Consider the following 12,948-nt stretch of genomic DNA (forward strand, 5'->3'; position numbering starts at 1 on the left):
TAGCGTTATAATCGAGGGCTCGGAATGACAGACGCGCCTAGTAAACCATGTCTTAACTCATTAGTAGAATATATTTTTCTTTTTCTCTATTGTCTTTTAAGTAAATAATTACTATACTTTAAAGTAATAAAAGTAACATATATTAGCTTATCTTAATATCAATTAACTGGCGTATACAAACGAGCTTTTAAACAACATCTCGTTATTGACGACTAATATTTTGGAATACCTGCATTAAAGAATTATTTAAAAAAAAAAACTTTCGATAGACAAGCTTCATTATATTATGTTTAGGGATTGCAATCCGGCGTAATTTTCAGTCCGGCCGGATTCGACCGGATTCCCATCGATCGGCCAGTCGGATCGGGCCGGATCGGTTTAAATAAATACGATTTTATAATTCTGTCTAATGAGTGGAACAATTACCACAATAATGAGTTTGTATTATAATTACAAAAAATATTTTCAACACCTTACGGTAAAATAAAAACATATTAGGATTTTAGCGGAAATACAAAGTAAGGCGTAATTCTTTACTTTTCTTCTTGTAATTCTTTTCTGTTTCGCCTGTCACATACGTTTGCAGTTACATATCGTTTTTAGTAGACAATCTTTTGAAAAGCTTTACCACTTTTCGCACTTATTGAAGAAACTCATTGTATCTAATAATTACTTCTGCCTTAGAAAGATAAGGATGACGAGGATCAGTTATTGTAACTCCTTGTTCATCATCATTCGTTGTGTCTTCGTCATCTGTGTCTAATTCATTTGATGTTGTTGGCGTTGTTGCCAGGCGGTCATCTGCCTTCTCTCCATTATTTTTATATAAAATATCGACCATAGCTAATCATAGCTAATGTGCGAAGCACAGCTCTTCATAACAATTCATAAGCTTACCTACTTTGACCATGACTCTTGCTCATGCCAATAATATCAGTTCAGTATCAAAACCGAAGTTTTTTAAGCGGTGCTGATAGTATGTTCTGCAGTACATTAACGATGTAATTTAATCAAGCCTAGATTAAAGAGTTTTAAACAATTAAGCGCATTTAAAGTGTCTACTCATGCAACAGTTATTTCATTTTACCAAAATTGCTAGCACCGGATCCGGTAAATTGGTAACGTATAATGATGCCGGATCCGCGCGAATTACCGGATCCGGTTTTCCGGATTGCAATCCCTAATTATGTTACAGTTATACGGAGTAGAGGGAGCACCTGTGTTTGCACGAGCTTTTGTTGAATATTATATTCCTGTGCAATATCTTTGATATCAGCCTCCGCGACTAATTCTCGGCAAAAGGAAGAAGAGCATTATCGGGCAGACGTTGGTTGAAATAAAACAAAAGATATATGATTGAACTATGTTTGAATATGTTATATGTCCTGGTGGCCATATTTGATACATTTCATTACAATTTTCAAACAGGCGTGAATACTCATTTCAGATTTTATTAAGAATTAAAAGACGCGATTATAATTTATAATATTTATAATTTTCCTTCAAAATATTAAATATATGTATGTCTTTCTGACTTTTAATGGAACAACAAAGTTCCATTAAAAATTAAAAAATCCATTAATATTTAACCACTCAGGGTCCAAGATCCAGAAAGATGGAACTGAGTCATAAACAAGACGGGAAGAGGGATTAGTCCCTATGTTTGCGCACATTTGCACACGACAATATATAGGTCAGGAGGGCATAGTATATATATATATATATATATATATATATATATATATATATATATATATATATATGTTACCAAATACCAATACAAGAGATAACTCGTGAGTAAATAATGTATTTGCCATAATATAAACACGAATTTATTTATGTGTCAGGGTTATTATATTAGCGTCAACGTGAGATATTTCAAAACGATAAAATCTTACCTAATTTATGAAATTGCACTGACAAATATCTATACACACAGGTAGCCACAAATTATAATTCTCAACTATAATCAATCGTTCACTAAGATTAGAAGACTTCCATTGGAATCCCCCCCCCCCTCATTCCCAAACGTAATAAATATATTTTTTTCTAATTTAGAAATATTTATGAGCTATAACTAACAGAAAAATGTTTGCTTTACAAAGTACACCTGTGTGTAATTCTGCTAGTCTAACTTTCATGAAATTCCGATAAGGAATGTTTTATTTTTCACACGAGCAAAGAAAATTAAATAAAACCTTTATTTTCATAAGAATTATTAACGGTAAGATAAAATATAGCAAAATATGAATAAAACGCAATTAGATAGTAATAACATTTAATCGTGGATAAATAAAGTTTGTAAGATGAATATAAAATAGAAAATAAACTCTTGGTTTTCTATACAATTATATACTCGCTACGTCAGTCGCCAATGACTTCCGTCTGCACATAATCTTACTGCAACATCACATTACTATGTTAGACACAGTGTGCAGGATATGCCGATTTTAATTCCACCATTTAGAATGAGCGGTTCAAAAAAATAACAATTTCGATTGGTTGATTTGAAATTGTCTCTGTATCAATATTAAAGTGAACTCTATTTAGAGTTAGTAACGATTTTCGTTCGTAAAATTATACATTTGTTGTATAGTTTTAGCCTTTATGTTCAATAATATATTTGTGTTTGATTTTTTTTTTTTGTGTAAATTTGTCAGATATTTGTTTCTTTAGTGTCACAACATTTAATGGTACTCTTGGTAACAACTTAACGCGCGCCTTAAAGACTACTCGTAATATATCTATACTATGCAGCTTATACATCACTACGTACCTACATGACAAAAAATGATAGACTTAGTATTCGTTCATTTTCACACACAATAAATAATTATTTAATTTTAGATATTTTATATACATACCTTTATTATTTAATCAGTGAAATAATAAACACAGTTTCTTGTCGGTTCTTATCAATTGAATTTAACTTAATTTTCGATCATAACAATTCAAAAATGCGTACAAAAGCCTACTAGAATAAAGAATATTTTGATTCGGAACATTTAAGCGGTACTAACTAATAATTTCAAGCGTTTTTGTTCTTGCTAATAAATGCGTTAGTTACAAACGCTTACCCTCAGTAAATTATAGTGAATGAACGACCTAATACCAGACGGAATCGGTTCGATAAGCAGTTTAAAGGGGGAAAATACACTCAATAAACGTTTCACAATTCGTAGTTATCGTATTGAAAAGCGAAGTACTAATGTTTGAGGCCAAAACACTAGTTAATGTTACCAATCCGAGAATTTAGATCGAGTGCTCAAATTGACTCGAATAAAAAAAACGATACAAACCGATTGCTGTTTCCAATCGAGTTTAACACCGAAGCAAATTGTTGCTTATTACGTTTGAATGGGTATTTTTTTACTTGTTTAAAAAAATCGCTTGGAAGTTGACGCCGCTTATAAAAGCAATATTGCTAACTCAATTGCAATATCATTTAAAACATTGTTTTCGATTGCGGTCATCGAAGAAATTATTAACTTATAAACTATAAACATTATCATCGTTACGTATCAAAGGTATTTAGTGTAGATGTCTAGATAGACGTTGAATTGTCTCTTTTAGTCATCATAGATTTGACATTCGAAAGAAGGAGACGCAGCATTTTTTCAACCCCTACATTAAAAGGTAAAGGTACACGTATATATCAGTATCCGTGTCGCAATCGCCTAATTTAAAACGCATGTATTGTACCAACATGAATCGTAGAAAAGTAAGTATATATGCCATATAAAAAAACTGAGCCAGTAAGTGAAGACACCAAAACATTTTATACAATAAACAAAATATTTTTTTATTCGATTATAATTTAAAATAAATGTATATGTATATATATGTAGATAGTGATTTTCATAAGGTTGTTTTTTTTTAAATTAGATCAATTAGTTTAGTCGTGTTTTGCGAATGTTGTTCTTCAAACATTCATACAGGATTTACTGATGAGTAGTTTCACCTTAGCCACATTTTTAAATAAATATTTTTTTTAAATTTAAAATATATCTTTTATATTTTTTGTTTCTTTTTTACTTTTTCAAGGTTTGAAACGATTTTAGATCAAAGAAATCGCGAGAACAATTTAATTTATCAGAGCCACTAAATGAGTTTGTATTGTGCATAATTTGAATATTTAATTTATTAACTGAAAAAATAGATGAATCGTAAGACCGAAAGAAGACAACGCACAAGAATGCCATTATTTGGTAACCACGTTAACCATATTATTATTTTTTGTACTAGCAACCCATCGTGGGCTGCTAGTATAAAAAATAATAATTCAAATATTATTTTGTTTGTGTAAACACAATTCCCTTAGAACTAAATCTAAGGCTAATAATTTGTCCAAACCGCAGATAGAAATAATGATTATAAAATTACTCGTAGGTATTTTTAAGCAGAGATGCGTTTGCGCAAGGAATTGTATCTCAGAGGTCATTCACTAAGTATTGGTGAACAAGTAACAGGTATCTGCAAATAGAACAGCTTTTAGCACCATATTTGTATAACAAGCCATAATCAGGTAATTTATTTGTTTTAAGTTATGAGTTAATAATCTAATCTAATATAGTCCATTTACATCTAAATAATATAATCCATTACTTAAAAGAGATACAAATAATAAAATAACTACATTATTTATACAGGGTTATTGGTAATTCGACGTATTCCCGTTAGGAGGTGATAGGGGTGACTATTTGCGATAGTTTCGGTCAATGTCTGGATGGCAATAATTGACGACAATTTAATCGGATAAATATTTTAATTGTAACTTAGCTTTATTTTAACTGTTTATGTATCTAAAATTTATTTTCAATTTGTATTAAGTAAGTAAGTTAAGTAAATAAGTAAGTTTTTTTACATTGGTTATTATTTTAAATCAATTTTGTGGGAATTTTAAAGAGCGACCTTTAGCACGAATTGGGTCATGTTCGAATACGAATTTCCACCAGCGTCCTTTCTGATCATTTTATTTCGGTTGCTTTGAAATAAATTCCTAGTTTTTATACATTTTCGGAAAGCTAAGTAAACGGTTATGTTTTTAAAATAATCTGCAGAACAAGTTTCATAATGATTTTTTTGTTCTTCAGGCATATTTGATGGAAAAAAATAAAAAAAATATTGAAATAATATCGTTTTCCGTCTCGCATTTTTAAATTTGGACCGATAATTATTGTTTAAATATTGAAAAATAATCAGTGTTTAATCGTTTTTTATAAATCAGAAGAAAAAAGTAGATTTAAATTGATACTTTTTTTTTAAATAAATTTTTGAAGTTACATTTTTGACTTATTTTGAAAAAATCTAAAAAACGCGATAACTCAAAAATGGTTCACTTTTGCATCATGCAGGTTAAAATTATCGCAAATAGTCACCCCTATCACCTCCTAACGGGAATACGTCGAATTACCAACAATCCTGTATAACAAAACAAATATTGGCTGTATACAAAATACCTTAGTCTGATTAACAAGACTTTATTACTAACATTTTAAAATGTATCCACAGAATATCTAAAAGTAGAGTTATTTTTAAACATATATTTAAAGTTCAACATTGCAACAGTTGCAACTCGTGGGCGCGGCGCCCGCGGCGGTCTATCTCCGAGCAAATTATAATTTCAAAATATCCCATCGATTTATGCGAACTCTCATCTGAATAAACGCTGCTCCATTTTATGATACGTGTGTATCCTACCTCTGTAAGTCGATCGAATAATCATTTTCAAATACATTCAACTTCAAGAGAAGTTCATTCAAATATTAACAGATTGAATTTAACACACAAAAATAAAAAATACAGAAGTAATACCACAAATTAAATTTTATTTTTGAATATATCATTTTTCAATTATGTAATTGTTATAGTCTTTATTCCAACTTAAGGATTGTTGTGGAGGTCTCATATTTAAAATTCGAAATGAAAGCATATAACCAAAAGGTTTAAGTAGGTTCCGAGGCATACTTACTAAATACCTGTGAATTTATAAGCAAAAATACAAAATAACTTTTATTGGTTTAAAATTGGAATACAGGATTTCGGAATCTGCAGCCTAATATTTTAACATAGACTAAAGCATATTTACGATAACAAATATTGTCTATATGGGTCAATTCAAAACACGATTTTTTTTAAAGTAATATTTTTTAAATTTATAAATAGAACATATTATATAAATTTTCATTCGATACCGTTAACTGTTTTTCGCTTAGTTTAAGATAAATGTATGTTTCCATTGAGAATAATTACAACGCAAAACAGTGGTATTAAATCTTACAGGTTTTTTATCAAAAAGAAAAATTGGACTGAGTGGCGCCAGCTATCTTTGATTTTAAATGCCATTTAGATTGTATTCCGAGAATACTTATTTTTTTAATACAGCAATAATTAAAAAAAATACTTCAATTATTTTCAAATCAGATTTGTATGGAAACCTTCTTTGAATAATTGAGCTTATATGACTTTATCATTAACAGTATTTATATTATAAGTTACCAAATTCGTGGCATGTTGCGAGATTAAATCAGTTATAACAGGTACTGGTTGGTATGCGGTCGCCCTTATCAGAGCAACAAGTTTGCCTTCAAAATGCTTCAGATGACCTCTGATAAGAGCAAGGAACTCACGAAACAACTTGAAGCAAGAAGATTCTATACAGAAAAAAATATATATTCACTTATCTATCTTTTGTGGTGCTATCGAGGAGGCGCATCTAAGGATTAATACTTTAAGTATTTTCATATAATGTAAACATTACCGTTAAAACGTTTGTATATTTTGTTTAAAGGAAATTTAAAAGTTAACCTTAAAAAGTATATCCATTTCTTTGAAGCTATCTTATATATGTAAATGAGACTGTGTGACGTCTATTTCTCCGTGTCGGCTTTTTCATCATATTTACATACGCACACACACTCATACTCACACTTACACACAGATACACACGGAAATGCAAATATATCACGATTTAAGTTATACACTATACATATAAAGCAAATCGTCTTATTTCCGTGACATTACCACGTTAAGCTATTTATATAATTTAATTGCGATTAAAACGGTAATTCCAAATGTCAAGTACACATAGATTTTTTAATTCGCGTGTCGTGAGAAATTCTTTGACTTTGTATTCCTTATTGGAGTGGCGTGATGGTATGAGCGTCAATCCTCACAGAGGACAGGAAAGTTTTTATTTCTTCCGGGAAATCCAGACTTTTGACATTTCTAGGGTGTTATTTACATAATCAAATTAAAAAAAACTAAGAAACAAACAAAAAAAATCTATGTTACTAATTCAACTTTTATGAAGACTAGTAACCTCATAAGGAGATTGCAGTTCTAGACAGGTTAAACAACTTTAGTATCTAGATTTTATAATTATCATAAACATCCGTCCATTAAATCAGAATATTATTGTAAACACAAAAACAACTGTATGTCTGTTTGTTACCTCAATACGACTAAACCATCAAATAAATTCACATAAATGGACCTGGATACGAAGTAACAGAATTGACGCAGACGAACTCGCGGGAATCAACTAACATTCGATAGGACCAAATGCAGTTAAGTGATTATGAATGATGTTATTTAATTTTTGATTTAGAATTACAAAGAAATGCTTTAACGTATAAAGTCAAACTTAAACAAAATATATTGCTATCAAGTGCTTATTAATATGCAAAGCGTTTTATCACTTAAAGAGCTGGAATCCAGAACGAGTGACGTCAGATCCACAATGCAGTTCCCAGGCCTCCATTAGCGGCTACAAGATATCGTTCTCTGAATAGAATCGATCCTTGACACTCTATCAACATGTCTCTCTGATAAAACTACGAGTATGAGTACTTGTTACTTTCTTTGGTTAGCGTAATAAGTGGTTGCTATGGCAACATGCGTTCGAAATTCGAATAAGCATAGCCGACGTTACAATTTTTGATAATAACCTAAAAGAAAATGTACAAACTCAGTAACTACGCGACACAGAAATAAATATAAATAAAATATTTACCTCTTCTTTTTTGCGAGAAAACATTACATAAAACTATAGAAACATTTGTATTCTCAATCTCGCTCTCTAATTTCTATTGAAATTTTACAGCCATCGTACCCCTTAAAAGTAATTTTCCCTCTTAACTTAAGCCTTTTGACGCATTCCTACGCGATATAACAAAACGTTTTTAGATCAAAAGTGAATTGCAATACACTTTTACTACTTTATCTCAATAACGCTATTATAAACTAAGATTAATTAACATTTGGTTTCCATTACTGGTTACATAAAGGAAAATAGTAAATGCACTTACATCATGCGTAGTGTCCCCTCGATGTATTCTTTCTTCGGTTTCGCGTACGCGCTCTGTGACGTTTCTGGTTAGCACGCGCCGATCCTTGCTCTCGCGCACCTTGCCATCAGGATTTGCGACGACACAAGATGTCACGAGAACTTTTGCACCGGCTGGAGCAATTGTTCCGTCAGGTGCGTCCTCCAGTGCTAAGGAATGTATTCAATGAAATTAAAATTATTTAATTTTATCGTTGATCATAAACAATCCCGTTGAGTGCCCTTCAGCGGTTTCCATTTTCGAACCGCTGGTTGATTTATGATTTCAATGTAACGCTTTTATATTCAATAAACATTTTGACATTAACTAACCATTTCGAACAAAACAAATTCAAAATACACTGTTATATCTTTATACAAATGCAATTTAAATTCATATTATAAAGGAGAATGTTTTGTGCGCTTGATTTCATGAACTCGCATAAAAATATAATCAAATTAGCTTACCGAACGGCTTCGCAGGGTGCAATTTATTAAATTAGAATTATATGACATAAAAAACTAGCAGTGATATTTTTTTTAAGAATCGGATCATTATTTCATCAGTTTACCCCCTACATACAGTAACTAATTTTACCTCTTTGTAATATTAGTATAGATTGATACTTATAGAACTTCTATTACACAGTAGACAATACTTTAAAGCTACAGATTGTTAAAATAAAGTATAGCATATTTATGATGTATTTCTGGCCCATTTTGGTAACAAATATTAAAGGAGACCATAGAGTGCATCTGTATGTGCAAATGTAGGTATACTCTCTGTTCCCACTTAGAATTCGATTAGAAGGTAGAAGGAATTACACACAACGACAGAGATTTAAGATGGAGAACCAACACCTACACGTGCTTTCCGAGGCACGGAATTTTAGGATTTTTTTCCAAAAAAAAACCCTGACACTAGACCCAACAAGAGATGATAGTAAATTGTAATCGGACAGAATAATACCTTGGTGTTATTTATTTTTCTAAGAAATAAAAATTTCGTGTCTGTTTATGTTCAATAATTTTAAATGAGTTACATTAAAATGATAGCAGGTGTAATCCACACACTTTATACATCATCTTTGTAGCAAAGTATTCCTTCATTATAAAACAACATTAACAATTTTATTTATTTTATATGCAGCAACAAAATGCGGTTGTAGCTTTGTTATTTGAACTAGTATTTCTTTTTAAAACTTATTTTACCTACATAAACTATACTATAATTATAAATGCAAAAGTAACTCTGTCTGTCTGTTGGTCTCTCACAACCAAAACCACTGAACTGAATTTGATAAAATTTGCTATGACGTAAGGTAGAACTGCGAGGAAAGATATGTGCTACTTTTTTACCTAACGACCACCCCTAAAAACGTGAGTGATGCTACGGGTGATAACTAATAAAAAATAATCATTGCGCATCCAATAATAAAAATATAAAAGGTAAGCGTAATAACCAAAGTCATAACCAAGGCATAGTCCTCCATATTGGTCGTAGTTTGCCTAACCCACACGCAATTTAAACACAGCACCCCAAATAAATGGGAAAAAGACAAACAAATGATGCTGAAGTCTTTGAAACTTACCTTCAAGAGGTCTAGCAGCTTCATCACCTTCAGTGAGTTCATTTTCATCTTCTTTCTGATCTTCTGGTACTCTATGCTGAAACAGGAAACGGATATTAAATTTGGATAATATAAAAGTAACTATCAACACGATATGTATATAATTGAAATATAAACTCGTTGTTGTCGTTTATTAATAAATTTTAATATTATACTGTTATAATACCATATTTTATTCAGATTTAAGGCAAAAAGATCAGTATTTGATTCAAGAAGGATTCCGGATATTGATACAAAACAAAATATAATAAAGTATATTATATTTATGTACCTGGCTGTTGCTCTTTCACCGACACAACACTTTGTTTAAAAAAAACTGAACTAAATTTGGTATGAAGCAAGCTTAAACTCCTGGAAAGGCAAAAGGCAATGCTTTTTTAAGCATAACACCGGCCGACCAACCTCTAAAATGCGAGAGAAGCAGCTGGCGACAACTAGTTAAAAATAAATAATAAATAATCCTATAATATTCACTCGTTATATATGTAAATATTCCACAACATAATCATATAGGACACCCACATAATTTTATTAAATTTGGTACAGACGTTGATTAATAATAAATTAATAATATAATTGTCTTATTTATGAATTGATCGTCGAGAACTGCAACGAATAGTGACGTATGTTTAAATTTACGATTAGAAGAACAAATTATAAGAATATTCTGGTGTTTTTGAACTATAACATAACATGTATTTAATTAGATTTTTGATTTATAATCCACCGATTAATCAAAACAAATACAAGTTTATACGTCAGCGGTGTCGAAGTATAATTCTACGTACCTCAGTTTGTTGGAAGTTAGTAGTATGCGTGTCTTCGTTGACAGAGGTAGAAATCTTTGGCCCGGAGTCGATGAGGATGCGTCCGTCCTCTAGCACCAACTCACGCTTCACCCGCGTCGCTATTTGTCGCGTGGTCGTCACCTCGCTCGTTTTACGAGTCACCCATTCCTCTGAAAATACGAGGACAATAATAGAAATAAAAAAATAATTTTACGTTATTTTTATTTTTAAAACCGTCATCAAGACGCGTACCTGTTGTTATTATTATTAAACATTCCAGTTTATCTTACGTCATTTATCGAGGAATACTCGAGATGTTTCAAGATAATATCCAAAAAGGTACCCGTAGTCCTCCATAAAAATGATGAACACTCTTCGATAAAGAACATAATTGTAACCCACACATTTTAACAATAATATTGTAAATACTCGAAACTAATAGTGAAAGAGTACCTATTGATTAAATTTTCTATCGGTTTTTCTCAGATACGGGTAATTTATGGTTTTTGAGGAACAGTGATGAGGTTTAACCAAAATATATATTAAATATTTTGAAGAGCTGATAGTCTATTGGTTAGAACACTGGAGTTTTACCCAATGTTCGCGGGTTCATACCAAGGCAAACACCAATTAAATTTAATGTGTTTAATTTATGAAAACAACGTGGAGGAAACCTGTGTCTAATTTTAATGAAATTATACCACATGTGCATTCACCAACCGGCATTAGAACATAGTGGTGGAATTAGCTCCAAAGCCTTCTCCAAAATGCGGCTTCGGAGATCGATTTAACTACTTGTGATACATTTTAAAAATAAAATTTATATATAATTCATCTCACCTTCTTTGGTTGTGGCTATTGTTTCTCCCGGCTCAGCCTATGAACAAAAAAAACACAGAATTAACATCTAAACAATTTATTGCTTTATAATCTTCGCTAAAAACCAAAAACAATAAGTATAAAAAAGCATTACTAAATAATTGTGATACAGAAGATAGAGCGCCATCTCTTACCGAGTAGCTAAAACTATTTATATCGAAGTCTTCATAGTCAGGTTCCTTAAAAGAAGTGTAATGTAAAAGTACTTGCGGCCGCCGCTTGATGGAGCCATGTTCACTTAACGTAAAAACTGTCACCATTAAAATACATAAAATTGAAAAACAAGTTTTCTACTTATATGCACTCACTATTAAAATATTCACAAATCGTTTATTGATATTATAAAAAAACACATTCCTTATGAATCATATAAAGTAAACAATATATATGCGAATGAATAAACGTTGAATTAAATAGCTTATTAATTATTATATTTGTTAACATATTAAAAGAAAAACAGATTGGATTATTTAAAATAAGATTAGCACTGTAATTAATTTTTCGCGTGTTCAAACACCTAACAGATATTTGACTGAAGGCGAACTAAAGGTAAGCTACAATACAATTAGCAAATCAAACGGATTAACATTTTCTTTTGGCAGTCTATCGTCAATAGGGCTACCACAATCAAACAATTATAAAACATATTAAAAATGTATGTAGCTAAATTAGATTTCGAATTTAAAGAAAACGGCGAAATAATAAGAGTTAACAAGAATAAATTGTAAGTTTAAGGGATATACTCGTAAAAATACCTACTAAGTGTCTATCTATAAATGGTCGAATACGTATAACTGCAATATATTGCTGATTGTGGTGTAAAAAAAGTTAAGAAAAAGTGACTAGGCAGTGACTACACTGATGGACTCGAATCTATGTTGGAACATACTCCGTGTACCGTAGAAACGTTTATCTCTAATATTATAAATGCAGATTTAATGTAGCAATATTTATATTATTAAATTGAACATAGTCTGGGACCTACAAAAATCCATATCAAGTCCCTAAGAACATATACTGTACATATAAAATCTTTCAAGACACGTTCATAATTCAAGAAAATATTTTACACACAAAAACTAGATTTGAATAATGCCGGTAATGCCGTGGTCCCTTCGACAAATGGCGAATTAAAAAAAAAACAATGCCAACCCTAGTAACATATTGCAATACGTATTCCAACAGTAACGCAAAGCTTCCGGTGGGATCGCACGACTGTATTGAACGCTTCGCTTCATATTAAACACCTTTGATCATAAACATATGACAGAAATTATTTAACAAGGCACCGTTTTATTAGAATCAAACATTCGACTTCCAATAT

The 12,948-nt window shown here is 31.1% G+C and overlaps 1 protein-coding gene across 4 annotated transcripts in view; it reads right to left on the reverse strand.

Moving 5' to 3' along the window:
- Positions 1-12,948, reverse strand: part of Chas (chascon) — a 131,269-nt gene that overhangs the window by 70,892 nt on the left and 47,429 nt on the right. For 2 of the 4 annotated variants that reach the window (XM_026636611.2, XM_026636609.2), the window contains exons 3-6: positions 11,586-11,622; positions 10,746-10,915; positions 9,919-9,994; positions 8,310-8,497 (exon numbers count right to left, since the gene is read on the reverse strand). In XM_026636611.2, coding sequence (XP_026492396.2) covers positions 8,310-8,497; positions 9,919-9,994; positions 10,746-10,915; positions 11,586-11,622 — 471 coding nt within the window. Of the gene's footprint in view, positions 1-8,309; positions 8,498-9,918; positions 9,995-10,745; positions 10,916-11,585; positions 11,623-11,758; positions 12,145-12,948 lie in introns of those variants that run through there. The other 2 variants (XM_026636608.2, XM_064216629.1) reach the window with 2 other exon arrangements.

The sequence above is a fragment of the Vanessa tameamea genome, chromosome 13 (assembly GCF_037043105.1).
Source record: "Vanessa tameamea isolate UH-Manoa-2023 chromosome 13, ilVanTame1 primary haplotype, whole genome shotgun sequence".
Classification (NCBI taxonomy): Eukaryota; Metazoa; Arthropoda; class Insecta; order Lepidoptera; family Nymphalidae; genus Vanessa; species Vanessa tameamea.